This window comes from Dermochelys coriacea, chromosome 4 (assembly GCF_009764565.3).
Source record: "Dermochelys coriacea isolate rDerCor1 chromosome 4, rDerCor1.pri.v4, whole genome shotgun sequence".
NCBI classification, from domain to species: Eukaryota; Metazoa; Chordata; order Testudines; family Dermochelyidae; genus Dermochelys; species Dermochelys coriacea.
The window spans coordinates 96,088,632-96,115,333 of NC_050071.1; the positions used below are offsets into that span (position 1 = coordinate 96,088,632).

Sequence of the window (26,702 nt, forward strand, 5' to 3'; positions counted from 1 at the left end):
CTTGTGCCTTTGCAAGTTTTCTGCATAGATGTAAGGTATAATTTTCAAAAGGCCCTAAATGACTCAGCAGCCTAACTCTTATTTTCTGGAGTTATTTAGGGCACTTATCGTCTTGAAAATATTACTCCTGGGCATCTTCTCTTTAAGAGCCTGATCTTGCTACTCATATTATACGACTAGCTTCATTGAAACTACCTACTTGAGTAAGATCTGCAGGATGGGGCCCTATGTATTCAATTCCACTATTGCACATCTAGACATCAGGCATAATGATTCTGAATCCCACTTTAAGAGAAGCCATTAGAGTAGGTTATTAGGTGGTCTAATATATAACCACCTATCAATGGCTTTCACATAAAGAACATATGGTTTAAGAGTTCCAGAGCGTGCAGTGGAGGGAGCACAGCTCCGGCTCCTCTGCTAATGCTGATGGAGAGCTCTCCCAGTCTTGGATAAGTGGCACTTTTCAACAACTCCCCCTCCTCTTTGGTTAGTGAGGGGAGAACTGCTCCTTCTATTTTAATCAGCTCGTACTAGTGAAGAGCTGAAAGGACACAAAAATAGAATGGCATACTTGATATACCTTGTGGGTAGGATGACCAGACACACGTGTCTTCAAGTAGTATTTGGTGATGGATACTGTTCCTTAGAAATTATATTGAATACTTTTTATACATGGTCAGTTTCCTATCCCTAATACACATTCACTGGCCAAAACGACTTGCATGTACTCTAATATGTAGCACAAAGGGTCTAGGTACTTGAACATAACCTCACTCATAAAACTTTTTCTTCTAATTAGGTTGACAATTAATGCTGAATGTTATCTTCAGCTTCATAACTTTCCTATGGATGAGCATTCCTGTCCTCTGGAGTTTTCAAGCTGTAGGTGGTAAAATACTTCATAATTTTATTTTCTATTATTTAAATTCAGACACTGTTGATTGATAGGCTGCAAAGCAGCAAGTCAGTGATTGCACGTTAAATTCTTGCAGAACAGAAAACAATTAGCTGTTTATAGTTTGCTTAGTCTTCTCTTGAATTGAATGAATGATGTTACACTTCATTTCACTGCAACTTTAAAAGGGTAAAAATAATCCTACCACTTAGGGACCTGATACAAAGCTCACTGGAGTCAACAGCCATCGGCTCATTGACTTCATGGGGCTTTGGATCAGATCTTAGGAGAGGAAGAAATATATATAGAATCTGCAAAATTTACGAGCATTTAAGTGACTACATGTAGTATATTTAACAGTATACAATTACAGGATCAGGTCACAATAAAGTAACACTTAATCACCACAACTAGGCCCACTGTATAAAAGGATTAAGGCCTGTTTTACAGTGCCCTCCTCCAAGCAGACCTAGTTTGGCTCTTGCTGAGTCACTCACTTCCTGGGTTAATTCTAACTAAACTCTCAAGGAATTCATGGAAGCAGTTTCCAGCAGGGTTAGTTGTTTGATCTAAGCTTTCTTAACAAACAAAAGCAAAACCTTGCAGACTCTTCCCTCAAATGCCTGTGCAGGCTGAGTCGTCCCTTCCCCAAGTCTGTCCTTTGTACCGGTAACTCCAGTGACCAAAGTTTCCTTGCTCTAAGCTCAGAGCCTCAGTCATAAATGACTCCACATAGTATCCCTTCTGCCCATTTGGAGCAAATCATATCGGCAGTACCTCCAGTAGCAGTCCATTGGAAGCACTGTCCCTGGTCTCAGCTTTCTGGAGGGTATTGCAATCCCTGCCTCCATTTCCTGCTGCCCTCTTTTATAAGAGTCAGCTAACTAAGTTCCAGACCTTTCTCAGATGCAGAGAGTGGGGCTAATCATCCAGCTGCAGGCCTCTGCCCCAGAGGAATACTATCTGATACCTTCACATACCCACCTGCCTTGAGTGGGCCTGTCATGGCACTTACCACAGGGCCTACTGTGTTCTTCAGTTCTTGAAAGCAAGCCTGTATTCCAATGGCCCTTCCTAGGCCAATACTCTATTCTAAATTGAAAGGGTTGAAAGTCTAAGTACCAACTTGTCACATGGGCATTTGAGTCCTTTATGATTTGGAGCCATCTAATGCCACATGGAAAGGGTGTTGCAAACAGATAGTATCTCAGTGGCTGTACAGCCTAGTGTATGGCCAGGCATTCTTTCTCAAAGGACAGAGTACTGGGTTTCCTGGGCTAAGAGTTTTCTACTTAAAGAAAGGACGTAAAGGACAGGGCGCTCTTCTGAATGGAAGTTTTGGGATAGCACGGCACCTACAATGTAATGCAAGGCATCTGTTTGTAGGATGCATTCTCGAGTGAAATCAGGGCTATGGAACACTGGCTTGTTGCAGAGAATCTGCCTAATTTTCCGAAATGCTTGATCACACTGGGGGGGGACCCCGTGACTTGTCCAGGGGCTGACTTTTAAAACCAGGTTGGTAAGAGATGCAGTTAATAGGACAAAGTTGGGCACAAATCTTCTATAATACTCTGTTAGGTCTAGGAAGGCCCAGGCCTGCTTTTTGATTTTGTTTGGGGGTGTTTGCTAGAGCCTCAACTTTGTCAACTAGGCATTGTACCTTATTGTTCCCTACTAGATGAAAAAAATATTTTTTTCCTTTCCCCACTTTGCAGTTCTTTGGGTTTGCTGTGAAATGGGCTTCCTGTAGGGCTTGAAGGACAGCTGCTAGGTTCTGGAGGTGGGTTGGCCAGTCCCAACTGTATACCAGCCTCTCATCTAGGCAGGTCATGGCATAGTGATGGTGGGACCATAAAACCTGATCCATTAGCTTATGACAAGTAGATGGAGCCTCATGCAACCTAAAGGGCATGGTAACAAATCGGAGTAGGCCCACAGGGGTAGAAAAGGTTGATTGTTGTTTTCCTTGGGAATCGAGAGCAAGGGGAATGTGCTAATAGCCCTTTTGTTAGATCTAATGTTATAAAACAAGCTTCACCAAGACAATCTAGCAGATCATTGATTCGGGGCATCGGCTAGGTATCAAATTCAGAAATGGCATTTAGATAGAAATCTACATCAAATTGAATGGTCCCATTCAGCTTTAGTACTAGAACTACCAAAGTCCACCAGGAGATATTGGGAGTCATCAAGGACTCCTGTCTTAACATTTCTGAATGAATGGGTTTTTCACCTTCTGGAATTTGATATGATTTCTGAATGGGCTTGGCCCCTAGCCCTATGTGGATGTAGAGAGGCACCATGGAGGAGAACACCTCCTTTTAAGATCTTAGGGAGTTGTTTATTTGCCTTCTCTGCCCATTAGACAGTCCCTTCCCAAGTGATACTTCCTCTATCCCAATTTTGGCTGAGGCACCAGATCCTCTTCTCCTTCCTCCAGATGGATACAAGGCTTTCCTGTACCTTCCAGGGTTTTAACAGGTTTACATGATAAAATATGCCTTGTTTTTGCTTGTCTGGGCTGTAAATTTCATAATCTGCTGGTCCCACCTGATGGAGTACTTCACAGGGGTCCTGCCTTTTGGCCAAGAGCTCGTATTTGAAGCTGGCAAGGGAGTAGGGGCACTTGGTCTCCCGGTTGGAATTCCTTAGCTCTAGCCCCTTTATGATATTGCTGCATCTGGATCTTTTGGGCCTGAGAGAGGTTAGTTTGGGCAAAGAGGCACAAGAGTTCTTATCTTTCCCTCATTTAACTGACATACTGGAGGACAGTGGTAGGTTGAGCTTCCTAAGACTCCCTAACTTAGTTTAACATTCCTTGAGGCTGTCTCCCTTAAAGGAACTCAAAAGGAAAGAAGCCCATGGAGGCTTGTGGTACTTCTTGTATCGCAAACAACAAATATTAGGGGGAGCAGCTGGTGTCAGTGTTTGGCCTCTGTTCCCACAGGCTTGTTTAACGTATTCTTGAGGACCTTATTGAACTTCTCCACCTGACCATCAGCCTGAGGAAGATAAACTGCTGGAGTAGTCAAACTTTCAACAGTGCCCAAACCTGTCACTTGATCAGTGACTACTTCCAATGGAAGGCCAACTTAGGAAACCAGTTGGTGTAGCTCTTGCCTCCCTCCTGGAGCAAAGGTGTTTCATAAGGGAATTGCCTCTGGATGTTGGGTGATATAGTCCACAAAAACCAAAATGAACTTGTGACATCAATCACTCTTTTACAGAGGGCCTATTATATCAATCCCTACCTGCTCACAGTGGGTTGTGATGAGGGTAGGGGGATGAGAGTGGCCTGGCCCTGAGCTTTGGGGCTCCTTTTGGTAAGCAGGGCATGGCAACAGAAATCAGCTGCCTTTCCACATATCTCCAGTTAAAAGAATTGAGCCAAAAATCTTTCTTGGGTTTTCACCTTACCCAGATGTCCAGCCCTGGGAAGAGTATGGACTAGCCATAGGTACTCCTGCTTGGCAGATTTGAGGACTAGGAGTGGATCTCTGGGTTCCTTAGTTTATAGGTGTCTCTCTACCCAGTTCAGAATCTCATCCCATAATTCAAAGAAGGGAAACTGGTGAGATATGTGTTCAAAAGTAGCCATCCTGTTGGCAGCAGTGACTTGGCTGAAACCTTCCTGTAGTGTCTGGTCATCATCCTGTGTTGCCACAACATCAAAGGTGTCACTCAAGACACTGTAGTCTAAGATGGGAAGGGGATCTGCAGTGTCCATCGGTAAGTGATAACATACAGACTGTTGGGATGTTCCCCTCACAGAGTTTACCCTTTGGGAAAGTCCTTCTCCAGGCTCCATGGAGTCAGCTCCAGCACAGGCTTAGGCTTGATCCTGAGACTTCCCTGAATGTCTTTGTGAGCTCTGGGACCTTCACGAGACTTCAAAAAGATTGGATTGAGCAATGGGCAATAGATCCTAGCATCCTCAGAAAGGGGTCTTTTCTTGAGGTAGGGGGTCTGGGTTGGAGGGAACTGATTCTCCTTCCAGGAGTGTCAGAAGACATTTCCAGTCACATCCCAGGATCACTATCCAGGGTGGGTGATCACCACTCTACCTGGAAGTGCCCTGATTGATCTGCTAACTGCAAATCAAATGAGGCCATTGGGTATGTACACATTTCTCCATGAATGCAGAAAATTCAGATGGATCACTCTGGATCGAGGGCTTTGGGTGAGACTAAGTCCCTTTGAAGTAGAGTTTGTCCACACCACAAGTCTATAAATCTCTTCACTCTGTTTGTCCCTGTTTTTATAGGGACCATGAAAAGCCTTGGGGTCAGTCCTAATGGTTGGTTTGGATTCTCACCTGCTTGGCCAAAGAGGCATCCGAAAAAGTCATAGTCCATCACAGAGAATTCCTGTTGGTTCTGCCTAGGTTACCCAGAATGATAACATATTGGGCCCTTCATGGGAGGGTGGTGGTGGTCCCTTGAAAGTCTGGGACTTTGGAGCCCCTATTCCTGGTGTTCCTGTGATGAGTGTAAAGTTTCATTCGCTCAGGGCAGACCAGTACTGTGACCCTTGGTGGTTTAGCAGCTTATTGTCCCTTGAAACTGTTCTAAAGAGTGGCCAGCCTTCAGGGGGACTGGATTTCCTACTCCTAGGCAATTTGGCCTCCAAAAACCTTTCAGTTGTCTCTAGTGACTTTGGAATGGATGTCGGGTAAAACTGTCAAACCCAGCTTTGAACACTATAGGGAGAATGTTCAGGTATTGTTGTAGGAAAGTATTGTCCATAAGCTCCGCCACAGTCTTTGTCTCTGGGGTTAGCGATCAGATAACGGAGTCCTAAAGCTGTGGAGCTACTTGCCTGGGGGCATGCTACCTTAAAGAATGGCTCTGGCTGAAATTTCTTTTGATAACCTCTAGATTTTGAAAAGTCTGTTCCACTCATGCTCCGCCAGCTGGGCTTCCTGCAGGCATCATTGGGTGGCCAGAAGTGCCATCTGGAACTTCCTTTCATTCTCTGCATGCTGTTGATTCACCCTTATTTGGAGAATCTTCTCCATAGCCCTTCTTGATGGAAGGGGTTCAGGTCAGGCCCCTGTGTAGGCTCTACGTGTAAAAGGATTGGGGTCTGTCTTAAAGCACCCTCCTCCTACCAGCATTGCTCTTGCTGAGTCACTCACTCCCTGAGTTAATTCTGTTTGAGCTCTCTCAGGGAATCCTGGGAAACAGTTTCCAACACAGTTAGTCAGTTTATCTGAGCCTTCTTAACAAACAAAAGCAAAACCTTGCAGACTTTTCCCTCAAAAGTCTGTGCAGGCTGAGGAGTCCCTTCATGCCAGTAACTAAAGTTTCCTTGCTCTTACCTCAGACCCTCCCTTCTGTCCATTTGGAGCAATTTCTCTCCACAGTAGCTCCAGTAGCAGTCCATTGGGAGCACTGCCCCAGCCTCTCAGCTTTCTGGTAGGTGCTGCAGTCCCACCTCTCCATTTCCTGCTGCCTTCTTTTATAAGGGCCAGAGAATTAAGTTCCAGTACTTTATTAGGTGCAGCAGGTGGAGCAAATCAGCCAGCCAGCTGCAGGCCTCTGACTCCAGAGGAATGGTATCTCTTATACGTTTGCATATTGCTTTCAGTGGGACTAGTATATATGAGTAAGAATTACTAACTTACAGGATTATCCTCTTTAGTATAAACTCTGTTAAGCATATAAAATTAATTTGTTCCCAAGGACATTGGTAAAATAAAATACTGAATTCAGAGTAGCAGCCGTGTTAGTCTGTATTCGCAAAAAGAAAAGGAGTACTTGTGGCACCTTAGAGACTAACAAATTTATTAGAGCATAAGCTTTCGTGAGCTACAGCTCACTTCATCGGATGCATTTGGTGGAAAAAACAGAGGAGAGATTTATATACACACACACAGAGAACATGAAACAATGGGTTTATCATACACACTGTAAGGAGAGTGATCACTTAAGATAAGCCATCACCAACAGCAGGGGGGGGAAGGAGGAAAACCTTTCATGGTGACAAGCAGGTAGGCTAATTCCAGCAGTTAACAAGAATATCAGAGGAACAGTGGGGGGTGGGGTGGGAGGGAGAAATACCATGGGGAAATAGTTTTACTTTGTGTAATGACTCATCCATTCCCAGTCTCTATTCAAGCCTAAGTTAATTGTATCCAGTTTGCAAATTAATTCCAATTCAGCAGTCTCTCGTTGGAGTCTGTTTTTGAAGCTTTTTTGTTGAAGTATAGCCACTCTTAGGTCTGTGATCGAGTGACCAGAGAGATTGAAGTGTTCTCCAACTGGTTTTTGAATGTTATAATTCTTGACGTCTGATTTGTGTCCATTCATTCTTTTACGTAGAGACTGTCCAGTTTGGCCAATGTACATGGCAGAGGGGCATTGCTGGCACATGATGGCATATATCACATTGGTAGATGCACAGGTGAACGAGCCTCTGATGGTGTGGCTGATGTGATTAGGCCCTATGATGGTATCCCCTGAATAGATATGTGGACAGAGTTGGCAACGGGCTTTGTTGCAAGGATAGGTTCCTGGGTTAGTGGTTCTGTTGTGTGGTGTGTGGTTGCTGGTGAGTATTTGCTTCAGATTGGGGGGCTGTCTGTAAGCAAGGACTGGTCTGTCTCCCAAGATCTGAGAGAGCGATGGCTCGTCCTTCAGGATAGGTTGTAGATCCTTGATGATGCGTTGGAGGGGTTTTAGTTGGGGGCTGAAGGTGATGGCTAGTGGCGTTCTGTTGTTTTCTTTGTTGGGCCTGTCCTGTAGTAGGTGACTTCTGGGTACTCTTCTGGCTCTGTCAATCTGTTTCTTCACTTCAGCAGGTGGGTACTGTAGTTGTAGGAATGCATGATAGAGATCTTGTAGGTGTTTGTCTCTGTCTGAGGGGTTGGAGCAAATGCGGTTATATCGTAGCGCTTGGCTGTAGACAATGGATCGAGTGGTATGATCTGGATGAAAGCTAGAGGCATGTAGGTAGGAATAGCGGTCAGTAGGTTTCCGATATAGGGTGGTGTTTATGTGACCATCACTTATTAGCACCGTAGTGTCCAGGAAGTGGATCTCTTGTGTGGACTGGTCCAGGCTGAGGTTGATGGTGGGATGGAAATTGTTGAAATCATGGTGGAATTCCTCAAGAGCTTCTTTTCCATGGGTCCAGATGATGAAGATGTCATCAATGTAGCGCAAGTAGAGTAGGGGCATTAGGGAACGAGAGCTGAGGAAGCGTTGTTCTAAGTCAGCCATAAAAATGTTGGCATACTGTGGGGCCATGCGGGTACCCATCGCAGTGCCGCTGATTTGAAGGTATACATTGTCACCAAATGTGAAATAGTTATGGGTCAGGACAAAGTCACAAAGTTCTGCCACCAGGTTAGCCGTGACAGTATCGGGGATACTGTTCCTGACGGCTTGTAGTCCATCTTTGTGTGGAATGTTGGTGTAGAGGGCTTCTACATCCATAGTGGCTAGGATGGTGTTTTTAGGAAGATCACCAATGGACTGTAGTTTCCTCAGGAAATCGGTGGTGTCTCGAAGATAGCTGGGAGTGCTGGTAACGAAGGGCCTGAGGAGGGAGTCTATCCAACTATACTCTTAGCCCAGCGGAAGAATCTGTCCTATCTCGGGGCCTCTCCTTTTGCCCCTCCACCCCCACGAACATGATACAGTTCTGTGGTGACCTAGAATCCTATTTTCGACGTCTCAGACTCAAGGAATATTTCCAACACACCTCTGACCAACATATTAACCCACAGAGACCTTCCTGCCAACACTAGAAAAAGAAGGATTCTAGGTGGACTCCTCCTGAAGGTCGAAACAGCAGCCTGGATTTCTACATAGACTGCTTCCGCCGACGTGCACGAGCTGAAATTGTGGAAAAGCAGCATCGCTTACCCCATAACCTCAGCCATGCAGAACACAGTGCCATCCACAGCCTCAGAAACAACTCTGACATCATAATCAAAAAGGCTGACAAAGGAGGTGCTGTCGTCATCATGAATAGGTCAGAGTATGAACAAGAGGCTACTAGGCAGCTCTCCAACACCACTTTCTACAAGCCATTACCCTCTGATCCCACTGAGAGTTACCAAAAGAAACTACAGCATTTGCTCAAGAAACTCCCTGAAAAAGCACAAGAACAAATCCGCACAGACACACCCCTGGAGCCAGGACCTGGGGTATTCTATCTGCTACCCAAGATCCATAAACCTGGAAATCCTGGACGCCCCATCATCTCAGGCATTGGCACCCTGACAGCAGGATTGTCTGGCTATGTAGACTCCCTCCTCAGGCCCTTCGTTACCAGCACTCCCAGCTATCTTCGAGACACCACCGATTTCCTGAGGAAACTACAGTCCATTGGTGATCTTCCTAAAAACACCATCCTAGCCACTATGGATGTAGAAGCCCTCTACACCAACATTCCACACAAAGATGGACTACAAGCCGTCAGGAACAGTATCCCCGATACTGTCACGGCTAACCTGGTGGCAGAACTTTGTGACTTTGTCCTGACCCATAACTATTTCACATTTGGTGACAATGTATACCTTCAAATCAGCGGCACTGCGATGGGTACCCGCATGGCCCCACAGTATGCCAACATTTTTATGGCTGACTTAGAACAACGCTTCCTCAGCTCTCGTTCCCTAATGCCCCTACTCTACTTGCGCTACATTGATGACATCTTCATCATCTGGACCCATGGAAAAGAAGCTCTTGAGGAATTCCACCATGATTTCAACAATTTCCATCCCACCATCAACCTCAGCCTGGACCAGTCCACACAAGAGATCCACTTCCTGGACACTACGGTGCTAATAAGTGATGGTCACATAAACACCACCCTATATCGGAAACCTACTGACCGCTATTCCTACCTACATGCCTCTAGCTTTCATCCAGATCATACCACTCGATCCATTGTCTACAGCCAAGCGCTACGATATAACCGCATTTGCTCCAACCCCTCAGACAGAGACAAACACCTACAAGATCTCTATCATGCATTCCTACAACTACAGTACCCACCTGCTGAAGTGAAGAAACAGATTGACAGAGCCAGAAGAGTACCCAGAAGTCACCTACTACAGGACAGGCCCAACAAAGAAAACAACAGAACGCCACTAGCCATCACCTTCAGCCCCCAACTAAAACCCCTCCAACGCATCATCAAGGATCTACAACCTATCCTGAAGGACGAGCCATCGCTCTCTCAGATCTTGGGAGACAGACCAGTCCTTGCTTACAGACAGCCCCCCAATCTGAAGCAAATACTCACCAGCAACCACACACCACACAACAGAACCACTAACCCAGGAACCTATCCTTGCAACAAAGCCCGTTGCCAACTCTGTCCACATATCTATTCAGGGGATACCATCATAGGGCCTAATCACATCAGCCACACCATCAGAGGCTCGTTCACCTGTGCATCTACCAATGTGATATATGCCATCATGTGCCAGCAATGCCCCTCTGCCATGTACATTGGCCAAACTGGACAGTCTCTACGTAAAAGAATGAATGGACACAAATCAGACGTCAAGAATTATAACATTCAAAAACCAGTTGGAGAACACTTCAATCTCTCTGGTCACTCGATCACAGACCTAAGAGTGGCTATACTTCAACAAAAAAGCTTCAAAAACAGACTCCAACGAGAGACTGCTGAATTGGAATTAATTTGCAAACTGGATACAATTAACTTAGGCTTGAATAGAGACTGGGAATGGATGAGTCATTACACAAAGTAAAACTATTTCCCCATGGTATTTCTCCCTCCCACCCCACCCCCCACTGTTCCTCTGATATTCTTGTTAACTGCTGGAATTAGCCTACCTGCTTGTCACCATGAAAGGTTTTCCTCCTTCCCCCCCTGCTGTTGGTGATGGCTTATCTTAAGTGATCACTCTCCTTACAGTGTGTATGATAAACCCATTGTTTCATGTTCTCTGTGTGTGTGTATATAAATCTCTCCTCTGTTTTTTCCACCAAATGCATCCGATGAAGTGAGCTGTAGCTCACGAAAGCTTATGCTCTAATAAATTTGTTAGTCTCTAAGGTGCCACAAGTACTCCTTTTCTTTTTTTAAAATACTGAACACATCTTAACAATTTATTCCTTAATGTACAGTGTAATAGGAGATGAATGTAACTACAGTGAATCTTCTTAAATGAATATTATTGCTTAATGTTTGCTTCTTAAGTACTTCAACTAAACATGATTTCACAGCTCAGGCCTGTTCTACATCTAAAACATAGGTTGACCTAGCTATGCTGCGCAGTGGTATGAAAAAGAGAGATGTAGTTAAGGTGACCTAAACTTCCGTGGACCTAGCTATTGCCACTTGAGGGAGGATGGGTAGATTTATTATAGCAGTGGAAAAACCCTTCTGTTGTTGTAGCAAATACCTACACAGCTGCAGCTGTGTCACTGTAGCATTTGTAGTGTAGACATAACCTCTGTCTTCTGAGAGATTGAATTGGCCTAGTGCACCTAAAACTGGATTAATGTAGTTCTGAATCAGGTCCCAAATATCCAGCGTGGAAAGGCAAATAAGTTTCCAAAAGCATTTATATCTTTTAAAGCAAATTAAGTATGGAATAAATAAAAGTAGCTACCACATTTAAGCTTTAAATATGCTTCTCAAATTATGCCCCTCCGTTTTATTACATTAAACTATCATTCTAAAAAAACAGAATCACTACAAGCTAAACTTTTTCATATTTGAATATTATATTATTAATTTGAGACATACATTTTCCTTAAATGTCTGTATTCTCTATCATTTTGGTCGGTAGTACATTTAGCCACACTTAAAATTGAGACATTTGCAGGCTAAAGCTTAATAGTACATCAGGTATGTTATAAAGCAGTTGTTTTCTGACCCAGTTATTTGGGTTGTATCTAATTTCAGAGATCACAAGTGAAAGCATTCTTTGCTGTATACTGTGAATGAATACTTGGTTTGGTCTACTTTGTTCTAGATGGATACCCCAGAAATGAAATTGAATACAAATGGAAGACAACCGCTGTTGCAGTCGCAGATCCCAAATACTGGAGATTGTACCAGTTTGCATTTGTAGGGTTACGAAATACAACTGAAATTTCTCATACTCTGTCTGGTACGGAAAAAATCTGATATTTTCTTGCATGCATTTAGAGGATTAGCAGCCTACGCACTTTCATTCTTTGCCTAAATTGTACAAGCAACCATTTAGTTGTGTGTGCTACTAATGTCTAGGGCAAAACAGAATTTGCAGCTGACCTGTTTTAATGGATAAAAGTCCTTTGGCAGCTTTGTTTAAAAGGAAAGTACATTATGTTTCCCACTGTAAATTTTACAACATGGTATGTATTTGGAACAAGAATACCAAAATTATGGGATAGAAAACCACTTGCAATGTCTAATTAGAATTGTGGGCTTTTTCCTCGTAGGGGACTATATTATCATGACAATCTTCTTTGATCTGAGCAGACGCATGGGATACTTTACTATTCAGACATACATTCCTTGTATACTAACAGTTGTTCTTTCATGGGTCTCATTTTGGATTAATAAAGACGCTGTGCCTGCAAGGACATCATTAGGTATGTATGTTCCCCATGCATAAAAATCTTCAAAGAGAAATAAACTAATCAAAAATATCCATGACTTTAAAATTATGGTTCTGGGCTTGCACCAGGGGACACACAGCAGAGACTGAAAATTCTCAGGGAATCTTGATCCAACCCCCCTGGATCTTTAGCTGTGCACATAGAGGAGTTTTCTATATATGCTCTTCGTATCATCCAGCATGAGGGCAGGATGGTCAATGATTAGGCTGAGAGGCATGATTTTGCTGCAGTGACAGTTGCAGAACACAGGAGCAGTTAATCCAGGAAGATTAACTAATACCAGTTTTTAACCTATCTGTGTCTTTATTGGCCTGGGACCACAAGTTTTCTGTTCTCTGGCTTCTTTCTCAGAGATCAAGTCACCCTTTCCTTTTCTATATGCAGAAGGGGAAGGACACTTAAACATAACAGTTGTTCCTGTCTACATATGCCTGATTCTCCTCTCACACCTGGACAAATTGGGAGTAACTCAACTGAAATTAATGATTGAGTTAAACTTGTGTGAGAGCAGAATTAAGCCCCATTTCTGTTATTTCCATGGTTTTGCTGTACTCCATGCCACAGAGCAGATTGGAGACTATCAGTCTAAATGTATTATAGCCTGTCAATATTGGTTCTGTTTTAACATTTGGTTAAGGCACTCATCCAAGCTCATTTAATTAAATCAGTTTAAGAATAGTAGTAGCCAAAACAGTTTCTAATTTTAGTGATACTAAAGAAACCATATTTACTCTTGTTAACGTGTTGCAATTATTTATGCTCTCTTCAAAAGTACTGGTTTATCAGAATAAATACTTTCAGTCTGTAGGAGAACACTTGCAAATTTGGTTAGAAAGAAATATCATTGTTCAATATACTACTATTTACCTACTGTAGTATGAGTAACAGGAGTTTACTGACAGCATGACTGACACTAATATACAGGAATATACTAATAATATACTAATATACAGGAAGAACACAGGAAGATCTAGATTTTTTTAAAAAGTGATGAATTTTTTCACTTAGTTCTATGCTATTTAATTAACAAAAAGTTCCATAAAATTTTAGTGAATAGAGTTTAAAACCTAATTATTTGACATGTCTCATGATATTGAGAATATATATATATATTACCTCTAAAGTATAGTATTAAACCTCAGCGTGGGTACAGTCTGAAAAGAGAATGTAAATATGGCATCCTATGTTCCTGATTCATTGTCTCTTGCCAACTGAATATTCAATTTGTTCACTTTATAAGGTGTTTCTTCTAAACTGCCAGCCCTGAAAACTTACCCTAGGGTATGATAATCAAGCTAGTATTTTTTCCAGCTCTCATATCAGCAACAGTAATGCTGTTCCAACTAAAATGTGTTTCAGGTATGTCATAGAGGTTTATAGTACTGCACTATAACTCATGCCAGTTGGGTTAGTTATTGTTGACTGATGTGTAAGCAGTAAAGAACCCTGTTTGACTGTCAGATCCCAGGATGATTTTGCTGACTGGCAGATGGAGTGGTGTGGTGATGGTGGTCAAAGATTTTACATGTAAATGAAGCTAATTTGATATGAAAACATTGGGGGGGGGGACAGGGGAGAGACACAAAACCAGAATACCCCACCATACTGTTTTTTTAGAGAGTTACTCTTCTGAGTATAACTGCACTTTAACTCTATTTGACAAACAAAGCTCCTGTGATAAAGTTTATTTCTATCATTAAAGGGCTGAACTATGAGGAAACTGTGTTGCATCCATGGTGACAGAGGAGCAATCCAGACACCTTTTCCCCCTACCCCATCTCCACCTGTGAGCAGCCATTCCATAGCTTCACAATAGCAACGTCTCTACTGCTTTCATTGTGAGGAACACTGGGAATGTTTGCTAGTGTTCCGTCTTCCCCTGTGGAACAGGACTCTGAAACTAGAATAGTGGGAGGGTACAAGACCATGCCCATCCCTTACCCACTGGCTGTTGCAGTAGGAATGGTGCACTGAAGAGGGAGACTTGCTAATGGATGGAGCTGACTGCTCACCCCACCCACATGTATGGCAGAACCTTGACAGAAATTGTGCCTTTCCAAAGCACAGTGGTTCAGATTTTTGAAGGCACCTAAAGATGCACATAGGCGCCTAATGGATTTTTTAAAAAACACCTACTGGGAGGTAGGCATTTTTGAAAATCCCACTAGATACTTATCTGCATTGTTAGGTGTGCCAATATGAAATTGGAGTAGCCCTTGCATTCTAAAATTAATCATGAAGCAGAAAATATAATACAAAATTGTTGTATTACATTAATGAAGTGTGATTTGGTGTGGATTTTGAATATATAGTTACTAAAGCCAGCTCTTCTGTGTGATTGGTTCATATGTCAAAGGCTGAGCAGCGAGTCTTAGGTGGAATGCCTCTTCTATGAATTAGAACTTTCATAGAGATGAAGGCCAGAAGGGATCATTAGATCATCAAGTCTGACCTCCTGTATATCAAGGGCCACTACATTTCACCCAGTTAACCCTTTCTTCTGAAGAATCAATGGTTAAGTAGTGCACCTTTTCCCTAGATATTAACATTTGGTCCTTATTCATATTTTAAAAATATTTAAAATCTGAATAACATTATGCTGTAGAAAATGTTGAAAATTTCACAGACCTTTACAATTTATTTAACTCTGCAATGTGTGGGAGAACAGAGAGGATTTGAACAGAGGCTAAAATCATCTAGCTCTCTATGGCCCCAGTCTTGCCAGTGGATCCATGGGGATGGACTCTTGTGCTGGCACATATATTTGTGCTCACATGGAGCCTCATGAAAGTCAGTAGGCTCTGTGTAGGTAAAAGAGTCAGTTTGCTCAGATCTGATTGTAGTATTGGGGAACGCTGTGCCAGTTTGATTGCTTTGGTACTAAAGGGAATAAATTAAATGCTTCACAACTAAATCTGTTTGTAGGATCACTTATTGAAATACCTCCGTTTGTTTCTGTTTTTGAACAGGTATTACTACAGTATTGACTATGACAACACTAAGTACAATTGCTAGGAAATCTCTCCCCAAGGTTTCATATGTGACAGCAATGGACCTTTTTGTTTCAGTTTGCTTCATTTTTGTGTTTGCTGCCTTGATGGAGTATGGCACCTTGCATTACTTCACCAGCAACAAAAAAGGGAACAAAGAGAAAGAGAAGTCATCAAAACACAAGCCAGCTGTAAGTTTAAGCAATTTGGGAAAAGCCTGCTTATTTGTAATGTCTGTATTTTAATTTTTTACAAAAAGTTATTTTTTTATTTGTATTACCATAACACCTGGGAGTCTAGTCATGGACCAGGAACCCATGGTTCTAGGTGCTGTATAAACACAGAACAAAAAAAGATGGTCCCTGCTCCAAGAAGCTTGCAATCTAAAAGGAACGTTTAAGAGGCTAGCTGGCAAACTGCGAGGCTAACCGTCAAAGGCACTTAACACTGCAGCCTTTCACCCTGGGATTCATTTCCTGATAATGGCACAAATGAACATGAATGTAGGCTCATCCTACTCTCTAATGGATATAAGAGAAGCCAAAAAGCAGTTGAACATAATTTTTCATGGTTTCAATGGAGAAACCCAATGCTTCATCAGGATCCACTACTGCGGACCCAGTAACTCAATGAGTGATGAATCCCATTGAAGATTCGGCCTGTGTGCAGGGTCCATGCTAACACATCTAGGCACAGGATCAGGGCACAATATTGCAGAAACAGATGTTGTAGGTGGATTGAGGGTATGAGGACACTGGCATAGAAAACATTATATTCTACTTCAGCCAGAATTCTTTATTCCTTGCTTTCGTGAAAAGCAAATTCCATAGCCTCATTCAAGGATTTTTTTTTTAATTGAATAAGCACCCTGGTATTAAAGTCTGAGATTTGTTGTGTGAAGCTCCACACAGCAGAAGTACAGGAACAAATATTAGACTATTTTAATGAAGCATGTGTTCTAATATATAAAACCCGTTCAGTATATTTTTCAAAGAATCTAATACTAGCAAAGAGGAAAAAATACTTCAAACTAAACTTTAAATTTACAAAACATTGAGATAAAGGCATTGAATATCTTGTGCATTGAAACACAAACTGAAATAGCCTTAGTTCATAATAATTGAAGCTTGGTCACTACTTTCTTTGGGAAATCTTGCAGGAGGACAAGGACGAGGCAGGAAAATGCCCCAAAGCTACCTTGCTGCAAAGCCCCCTTCCAAATCATTGAATTAAAAGAAGGTACAGCTTGGTGGCAATACCACTGCGCAAGTGACTGACACCTCCTCCTTTTTTTCCTCCAGCTTGAGGAAACCAGAGAATGACAGAGCATCGTGTCATGACCAGATCAAAGAAAAAGTTTCTAGGTATTGAAGGTGAACATTGCTGTTGGAGATCAGGTTCTCTAATGTGGCTGAACTGTGTTTGGGATAGGTCTAGGATGGAGTGGAGGGAATGCAACTTTAAGTCACCTTTGCAGCCCCATGATTCTAGGGCAGTCCAGCCCAATCAGGGAGCCATGGGAGCAGCAGGGGAAAGGAAGGCTTAGAATCTCTTGGACTGATCTGGTAGGAGAACATGCAGTCACAGATGGAAGGGGAGCCTAAGCTTAATTGATGGGAAGGGGTGACAAAGATAGAGGCTGTAGGTGATGGTGTGTCTGAGCTTCACTTTTAGCACATGGCTCTAGGGAGGTCACTGCAATATGTGTCTACTGGTCACGGTAGACTGAAACAGGAAGGGAAGCTCTCAACGTACCAAGGAGGAAAGGGAGCTCTGGGGGAGTGCTGCCTACCCAAGGAAGAGAAACTGTCCTTCACTTTAACCTAGCTAATCTGCCTCCATCACCAGTGAGGCTGAATGCATCCCATGTATTTTAATAATAGAAGTAATGAGAATCTCTCTTCTTTCCCAGCCTGGGGGAAAAAGAGTTGGTTAAGGGCATATATTTTTTCCATAACAACCTTTTAGTAGTATTAAAAGTCTTCTAATATCAGAGTCAAAATATCTAAACATCTCTTTTGAATTAGTGGCTGACTAATATCCATTAAAGTAACGGAGGTGCGTTAATACTGAATTCCCAGATTTTACTGAATTTGCTTTCATAAACTAAGCATTTGTATGATATTCTGCCAAATGATACAAGACTTACAGCACCTAAAGCAATATAAAATATACAGTATTGGTGAGGCATACATAGAATCAATTACTGAATGTGTAGCTAGAGATTTATCTAAATGAGAACCAATGATACAATATCTAGAACACTGTTTAATTATGTGTTTTCCTTTATAAATGTGCTTTGCTTCTTATGGTCTGAGAAATGCATACATCTGTTCATCCATATTTCTTCAAACATGTTTACAGCAAACTAAAAATATCTGAAAGCTCATATTTGCGAAGTGATTAATCTGAAAATAGAGGAATAATTTTTTAATTTAATGTATTAGTTATAAAAATACCAATCTAATGAAAAATGTAGTTTTTTCTCAGTGACATTGTTTAAATGCAGTGAGATTTCTAATTCCAAACAAAACAATTAAACTAACAATCTAATTAGAGAGAAGACACACAGTTACAAACTCTGATGTTTTTTCAACTGCCTTTCTTCAAGTTCTCTATTAATTCCTTTTTTTCCTTCTGATTATGGGTGTACTATTTTAAAACCAATTTAATTAAAAAATCAGTTTAATTCTTTATGAAAAGTTTTCATTCACACTTGTTCTGGAAAGATGGCTTATAGGAGTCTATTTCCAGCTGTGTATTTAGTAAGAGATTATTACTCTTGGAGTTTACTCCAAGAAGATGCTGATAATATAGCATTTTATCAAAGGGCAAGATCTTGCAGCTGATTAGAACTTGTTATTCTAAACTGATTGTTTATTCTACAGAATACTTACTAACATGCAGGGGCAGGAGGTGAATCCATCAACAGCATTTTACTTCATTTGTTAGTATTCACATAGCCGTTTCAGTGATGGTTGTAGGGCTAAGTTAATTTTCATGCCCAGAGAAAAGTTAGGTTAGGAGAAAAGAGGTTACTTTTTCCCTTCAATGAACATAATACACTTTTAATAATCCCCAAAGGGTAAACATAATAAAATATTAATATGCAGCATATCATTATGCAATATATAAATATATAACCATGTCATAAATAAGCAAAAGGATACATCTTGTCTGTATAGTCTCACAACAGCAAGATTACTACAATATATGGAGCTGAAAACATATTTCCGTGAATAAAGGAATTTGAATGAAGAGTTGTCGTCTTAGCAGCACTGAATTGGTAAATAACTTTCTGAAAGTAGAATCTTCATTAAGTTAAAAATTTCCCAGGATGTGGGAAATAGGCTGAGTAACAAAGTTCCATGTTTAAAAAGTTCCTTGTTATGTGTCAGATGGATGCATATTACACAAAAGACACAGTAGGGAAATTTCAAGCAGCAAGGTGTATGCAGTGTTGTTCTAAGCGTGTCGGTCCCAGGATTAGTGAGACAAGGTGGTGAGAATATCTTTTATTGGACTAACTTTTGGTGATGAGAGAGACAAGCTTTCCAACTTACACTGAGTTCTTCTTCAGGTCTGGGAAATGTACATGCTGATTTACCCCAGCTGAGGATCTGGCCTTTCCTGACCTCTAGATTTTAAAGTTTACTTTTTTCTTTTTATGATTTTCTTTTATTCTGAGCTTTCCTGCTCTTTTCTCTCCTCAAGCTATTTCTTTTTTCCCTTATGCTTTTTTTTTTGGTCCCCAGTGATTCTCCCTCCTTTGAAATTCTGTGCTATGGAACATTCCAATTATTGTCATTCACTTCTTTGAGCCCATTGGTGGAACATTCCACTAATTCTTCTCACAACTAGATTGATCACAGTTGTGTGACTCAGGTCTCTCTCATTCCTTCTCCATCTCCTGAACGAGTTTGAAGACATCACATCTCCAGCATTCTCAACTCTTTGCTGGCCTAAGGAGAGAGAGCAGTAGGGGTTGTACAGCCTGATTCTTCCACATGTTGTGTTCTTTGCTGTGGGTGTCAGTCATATTCTGGAGCAAAAGGAGCATTTTAGATTGTGCACACTATTTTTTATAAATGACACTTACTCTGATGGACATGTGCTGCCATTTTATCTTCCAGGCTAGACACAGATTAAACTGTATCTTGCTCCTAACAGTGGGACATACCTCTTCCACTCTCTTAAATCCATTTGCTTCTTCTTCTTCTACTGTTCCATCTTTCACTTACTGACATGCTTACACCATAACCTCTTCTCCTACAAAATTTGATCTTTATGAGCAAGAAAATCTCAGAGCAAGGGACCTAGACATGCTTCAGATACTTTTATTTTTAGGTAAGAATAAAAGGGTATCAAGCCATTACATATTGTAACTGTTTGGATAAGTTATGGGTGTGTTCCTTTACTGGATAGAATTAGAACTGCTCAGAGCATCTGAAACCCTTGCTTTGGGTAGTTTCAAGATTCTTGGGTATCTTTTTACACAAATAGTCAGGACACCTCTGGCAGTGAATAGCTGTGCCATCTTGGATAAATGACTTGTCAGCTCTGGGCCTAAATTTTCCCTTTTGTAATGCGGGTATAATACTTAACTGTCTTACAGAGGTGCTGTGAGGCCATAATTAATTAATGAGATTATTGAATGTGGAAAGGTATACACTGTTCTGACCACAAAACAAGGAGTCCGGTGGCACTTTAAAGACTAACAGATTTATTTAAGTATAAGCTTTCGTGGATAAAAACGTCACTTCTTCAGATGCATGGAGTGAAAGTTACAGATGCAGACAAATATACTGACACATGAAGAGAAGGAAGTTACCTCATAAGTGTAGAACCAGTGAGGACAGGGCCAATTCGATCAGGGTGGATGTAGTCCACTCCCAACAATAGATGAGGTGTCAATTCCAGGAGAGGCAAAGCTGCTTCTGTAATGAGCCAGCAACTCCCAGTTCCTATTCAAGCCCCAATTAATGGTGTTAAATTTGCAAATGAATTTTAGTTATACTGTTCTGACCAGTTTTATGTTTCTGCTGCTTAACACTAATACATTTTTGAATGATTTCATAGAATATCAGGGTTGGGAGGGACCTCAGGAGGTCATCTAGTCCAACGCCCTGCTCAAAGCAGGACCTAATCCCCAACTAAATCATCCCAGTCAAGGCTTTCTCAAGCCTGACCTTAAAATCCTCTAAGAAAGGAGATGTCACCACCTCCCTAGGTAACCCATTTCAGTGCTTCACCACCCTCCTAGTGAAAAAGTTTTTCCTAATATGCAACTTAAACCTTCCCTACTGCAACTTGAGACCATTACTCCTCATTCGGTCATCTGGTACCACTGAGAAGAGTCTAGATCCATCCTCTTTGGAACCCCCTTTCAGGTAGTTGAAGGCAGCTATCAAATCCCCCCTCATTCTTCTCCTCTGCAGACTAAATAATCCCAGTTCCCTCAGCTTCTCCTCATAAATCATGTGTTCCAGTCCCCTAATCATTTTTGTTGCCCTCCGCTGGACTCTTTCCAATTTTTCCACATTCTTCTTGTGGGGCCCAAAACTGGACACAGTACTTCAGATCAGGCCTCACCAATGCCAAATAGAGGGGAATGATCATGTCCCTCGATCTGCTGGCAATGCTCCTATTTATACAACCCAAAATACCATTAGCCTTTTTGGCAACAAGGACATGCTGTTGACTTATATCCAGTTTCTCGTCCACCATAACCCCTAGGTCCTTTTCTGCAGAACTGCTGCCTAGCCATTCAGTCCCTAGTCTGTAGCAGTGCATGGGATTCTTCCTTCCTAAGTGCAGGACTCTGCACTTGTCCTTGTTGAACCTCCGATTTCTTTTGGCCCAATCCTCTAATTGGTCTGGATCCCTCTGTATCTTATCCCTACCCTCCAGCATATCTACCACTCCTCCCAGTTTAGTGTCATCTGTAAACTTGCTAAGGGTGCAATACACACCATCCTCCAGATTATTAATAAAGATATTGAACAAAACCAGCTCCAGGACTGACCCTTGGGACACTCTGCTTTATACCAGCTGCCAACTAGACATGGAACCATTGATCATTACCCATTGAGCCTGACAATCTAGCCAGCTTTCTTTCTACCTTATAGTCCATTCATCCAGCCCATACATCTTTAATTTGCTGGCAAGAATGAGTAGACAGTTAAAAGAAAAAAGCTTCTAAAAAACCATTTTATTTCAGTACATTGCATAGAAGTAAAAGCTGAAAGTGGTTTTGGTTATTTTCCTCATGACAAAGTTTAGAGACCTCACCCCCCACTGCACCCTTTATGCAGCCCTCACCACTGTTCTGTGAATTTTACACCACTGAAACCAATGGAGTCAGGTTGGTGTAAAACCAAGGTAGCCCTGTAATGAATCAGGCCCTGTATCTTTCTACTTATTGCTTTAAAATAGTGTGATAAGATGGCCAATGTTAGTCTGGTGGGTCCTGTTCTTTTCTTGGTAGGGAGCCAAGATGTCACCCCTTTCTCCTGTTCTAGTGGCCCAGGAAGGTGGTAAAAGAGGGAAGCAGGGGAGGGGTCTGGGTTTGCTCCTTTCTCTGAGCCCCAGCCCCTCTCAGCTCCTGGATTCTTACCCTCTTCCTCCTTGGGTGGGATACCTGCAGTCCTTAGATGCTGGAGAAGGAAGTCTCCCTCCCCTACTGGGGCAGGGTCCCCCTTACTTCAGTTCTCTGATTTTTCCAAGTCTCACAGCACACCTCCAAGCTCCAGTCCTCTCTCCTTCCACCTTCCCTGTCTGCCTGAAGCAGGGGGTTTTATTAGGTTCCTAACAGGACCTTAATTGACTGCAAGTGCTCCAATTAACCTGCAGCCACCTTCCTAGTCTACAGGGAACCACCCCTCAATTAGCCTTGAGCTTATATATTTCCCCTCGAGCACTCTCCCACTGCTCCCTGGCCCTCCTGTATCACAGGAGTAATAAACATTAAAGTTGAACTGCAACATTTATTTCTCATTTAAAAACAAACTTTATTTGTATTAATTGAAATCCGGGGAGAAACCTCTAACTGTTGATTGCTAATATAGTTAGTATTTTATTTTCACAAAATTGGAGACAATTCCTTTTGGATAATAATTAGCTCCTGTCCAAAAATGAGAAACAGCAGTCTCTGCAAAATGTCCGTGCTTATGATAAAGTTGATATAAAATATTAAAATACATTATTTAAATAATGTTTCTGGAGGCTTTGGACAGTGCCAGTGACTGCTGGCCATTGTACCACTTCAGTACCAACTCTAGGAGATTACCGGCTGCAAGAATGCACTGGCACAAATCACTCTTTTAGCAAGGAATCAGAGACCTACACAATGTTCAAGGTAGAGCCTTGTAAGTGGTGAAACAGCACCCCAAAAGTGCAAGGTCCCAAATGACTTTACTTCCCATGTCTGTTATTGGCCATCTTGTATGTTTGTTTGCTTGCCTCCACCACATGCACCCACAAATCTTTCAGAGAGATTCCCTTCCATATTTTCAGGTACTAGGGATATAAATGCTTTGATTGCAAATTTGTGCTCTCTTGGTCTATCTTCTAAATGTATTTCTTTCCATTGCTTTCTGCCTCATTCCTGTTCAGTATACCAAGGTGCTCAGTCAAAGTGCTGGAAGAGGAAAGGGAACATATATGAGCATTATATAGGGATAATATGAAGGATCTCCATTTTTTTTCTGCCTAAAAATGCGGAAGGGGATACCAAATCTGAGATTGGAAGAAACAAGGAGAGTGAATGAGAGGACAAATGAGGAGTGTGGGGTTGAGGTTGGAAAGAGGACAGACTAGGGAATGAAGAAGAGTGGGAAAACACGTGATAGAGGAATGATGGGGAAAGGAACCAGGGGACTGAAGATGAGAAATAACATGAAAAAAGGAGACTAGTAGGAGGAGGAAAGAGTAAAGTAAATAGTGTGAGTAGGAAGAAGAAAATTCAGGACAGTAGAACAGAACATCCTATGTATAATCCATTCTTTATTATTTATTATTATTACTTTATTATTTACTTTATTATTATATAATATCAGGTGATAGGTCTTCCATCACTTACCTGATGAGATTATCTACATAACATATTTTACCAAGTTGTAGCAAGGTTGCCTTTCTATGTGGCACATGTCCATTCAACATAGTTAACACTTGGTGCCATATTAATCACTGGTTCAATTTCACTGACTTGAATAGAGTTCTGCTGGGGAAGAATTTGGCTCTTGGTTCCTAACTGCCTGGGTCTACCATTCATCAACTTTAATTCCAGAAGAGACCATTAGATCACTTAATCTGACCTCCTGTGCATAAAAGCTATTAAACTTTCATACAGTTACCACTGTATTGAGCCTAATAACTTATTCGGCTAAAGTATATCTTCTGGAAAGGCATCCAGGCTTAATCTGAAGACATTAATAGATGGAAAATCCACTATTTTCCATGGTAGTAGTGTTCTTATCCTGCTTCTGAACAAGTTTGTGACCCAAGTTTCAGGCTGCAACTGTGTTCCAAAATGTTCTTTGTGCTTGTAACCTATTATTCCTGCCTCACAGAACAATCCACTGTGCATTGCAACATGTGAAAAATATTCATGATCCTTTGGCCTCATCAGTTAATTATATAAAATGTTTCATAACTAGAAAAGTTTCCAAAATTGATTTATTTAAACATGAAATTCTGTGTATTGTTTGTAAAATATTTGTAGTTGGGCATCGCCCAGGGAAACATAAGGGTTATTTTTTTCTCTCTGACTATAACCAACATATTGTTCTCTTTAGAAATCGCCTGCAATTGCTGTCCGTCCTGGATCAACATTAATAGCAATTAACAACATTAATCATCTCCAACAGCATGACGAGGATTATGGATATGAGTGCCTCGAAGGCAAAGACTGCACCAGCTTTTTTTGTTGTTTTGAAGATTGCCGCACAGGTTCTTGGAGAGAAGGAAGACTACACATCCGTGTTGCCAAAATCGACTCCTATTCTCGAATCTTCTTTCCAACAGCCTTTGCCTTGTTCAATCTCGTTTATTGGATTGGCTACCTTTACCTATAAATTCCAGAGGTTTGACAAATTCAGAAAAAGGATAATTTAACATTGATACTGTTTAATGTACCTCAGTGAACAATATAGAATTAGAGCTGCTCAAAATTTCTGAAATTTGCATGAAAATTGAAATTCTTGAAAAAATGAAAGGAAATAGAATGACATTTTCATAGTTTTCCATCTCTAATTGATCAATTATATAGCTAATTTTTAACTTTTGAAATTAGGGGTGAAACTTTCAAAATACTTTTTCTGAAGTTCTTTCTTTTTTTCCAGCTCTAACACAAATGCAGAGAAACCAGTGGTTAAATGGCTGAATCCGACACCTCGTCATAACTTTTAAGTTTTGTTTTTAAATGGAACAACAGCTAAACATTGTAGCATCTCTTACACCAAAGTTAACAAAGCCTTAATAAAAGAGGTTTAGCGCCACTGTTATTGAATCATTCTCATATCTACCTTTTCTACCACAGAGTGACTTTTAAAAATAAAAAACACCTAAACTTTTATAAATTCCTATTTTAAAGAGGTTGGCATGGAATATTCCTCTGGTCCATTTAACCATTTGTCCTCTGCATAATACTGGTAACAAGTATGTGTAAACCTGAATGCACTTAATTAGCACTTAATGAAAGCAGCATGAAACTGACAGGTTATATGAAGGCAATAGTAATTCTGAACTGGTGTGATCCTGACAATCACATAAGTTTTTTTGTGCTTAAAACTTGGGTTAAGTTTATGCTTGTACTTTTCCCATCATTACTTAGCTATTGGTAGTTTCCTAGGGTTCCGAAAAAAGGGCAAAATCCTGCAGAGATCCTTAACTAGTGTAAATTGGTGCAGCTCTACTGATTTCACCAGAACTATTCCACTTTAAACCAGATCAGGATCTGGCCCTGAACATGGTGCTTCTCCTTCCTTTCTCCTGCTCCCTTCCCCCAACAAGTCTCATTCATTTAAATGGACTACCCATTGTTGTAAAAACCATTGTGCACAGTAGAGTTTGTAGGACGTGGGGCCAGCTATTGTTCTCCCAAATACTGCCACTGTCACATGATATTCAGAGGCATTACTTTCCAACTCCAGCCCTCAGAGCAAACGGCATGGCCTCCTTCACTTCATCAGAAACCCATATTGTTTACAGGTTAATCCAAAATGGTAGTGCTTCTATTGATTCTGTTTGTCTCCGTGTGTCTCCTTCTGAGCCAACACTAAAAAGCAGCAGTTTTATAGTACACTTGTACTTGTACTTTAAAGGGTTTTATTAGGTTCCTAACAGGACCTTAATTGACTGCAAGTGCTCCAATTAACCTGCAGCCACCTTCCTAGTCTACAGGGAACCACCCCTCAATTAGCCTTGAGCTTATATATTTCCCCTCGAGCACTCTCCCACTGCTCCCTGGCCCTCCTGTATCACAGGAGTAATAAACATTAAAGTTGAACTGCAACATTTATTTCTCATTTAAAAACAAACTTTATTTGTATTAATTGAAATCCGGGGAGAAACCTCTAACTGTTGATTGCTAATATAGTTAGTATTTTATTTTCACAAAATTGGAGACAATTCCTTTTGGATAATAATTAGCTCCTGTCCAAAAATGAGAAACAGCAGTCTCTGCAAAATGTCCGTGCTTATGATAAAGTTGATATAAAATATTAAAATACATTATTTAAATAATGTTTCTGGAGGCTTTGGACAGTGCCAGTGACTGCTGGCCATTGTACCACTTCAGTACCAACTCTAGGAGATTACCGGCTGCAAGAATGCACTGGCACAAATCACTCTTTTAGCAAGGAATCAGAGACCTACACAATGTTCAAGGTAGAGCCTTGTAAGTGGTGAAACAGCACCCCAAAAGTGCAAGGTCCCAAATGACTTTACTTCCCATGTCTGTTATTGGCCATCTTGTATGTTTGTTTGCTTGCCTCCACCACATGCACCCACAAATCTTTCAGAGAGATTCCCTTCCATATTTTCAGGTACTAGGGATATAAATGCTTTGATTGCAAATTTGTGCTCTCTTGGTCTATCTTCTAAATGTATTTCTTTCCATTGCTTTCTGCCTCATTCCTGTTCAGTATACCAAGGTGCTCAGTCAAAGTGCTGGAAGAGGAAAGGGAACATATATGAGCATTATATAGGGATAAT

At 41.3% G+C, this 26,702-nt stretch overlaps 1 protein-coding gene across 3 annotated transcripts in view; it reads left to right on the forward strand.

Annotated features, from left to right (window-relative positions):
* GABRG1 (gamma-aminobutyric acid type A receptor subunit gamma1) overlaps positions 1 to 25,780 on the forward strand; it is a 69,468-nt gene extending 43,688 nt beyond the window's left edge. The window contains exons 5-9 of one of the 3 annotated variants that reach the window (XM_038399274.2): positions 803 to 885; positions 11,868 to 12,005; positions 12,319 to 12,471; positions 15,468 to 15,679; positions 24,284 to 25,780. In XM_038399274.2, the coding sequence (XP_038255202.1) occupies positions 803 to 885; positions 11,868 to 12,005; positions 12,319 to 12,471; positions 15,468 to 15,679; positions 24,284 to 24,562 (865 nt within the window). In that variant the 3' untranslated portion in view covers positions 24,563 to 25,780. The remainder of the gene's footprint in view (positions 1 to 802; positions 886 to 11,867; positions 12,006 to 12,318; positions 12,472 to 15,467; positions 15,680 to 24,283) is intronic. The other 2 variants (XM_038399275.2, XM_043513906.1) reach the window with 2 other exon arrangements.
* Positions 25,781 to 26,702: the final 922 nt, after the last annotated feature.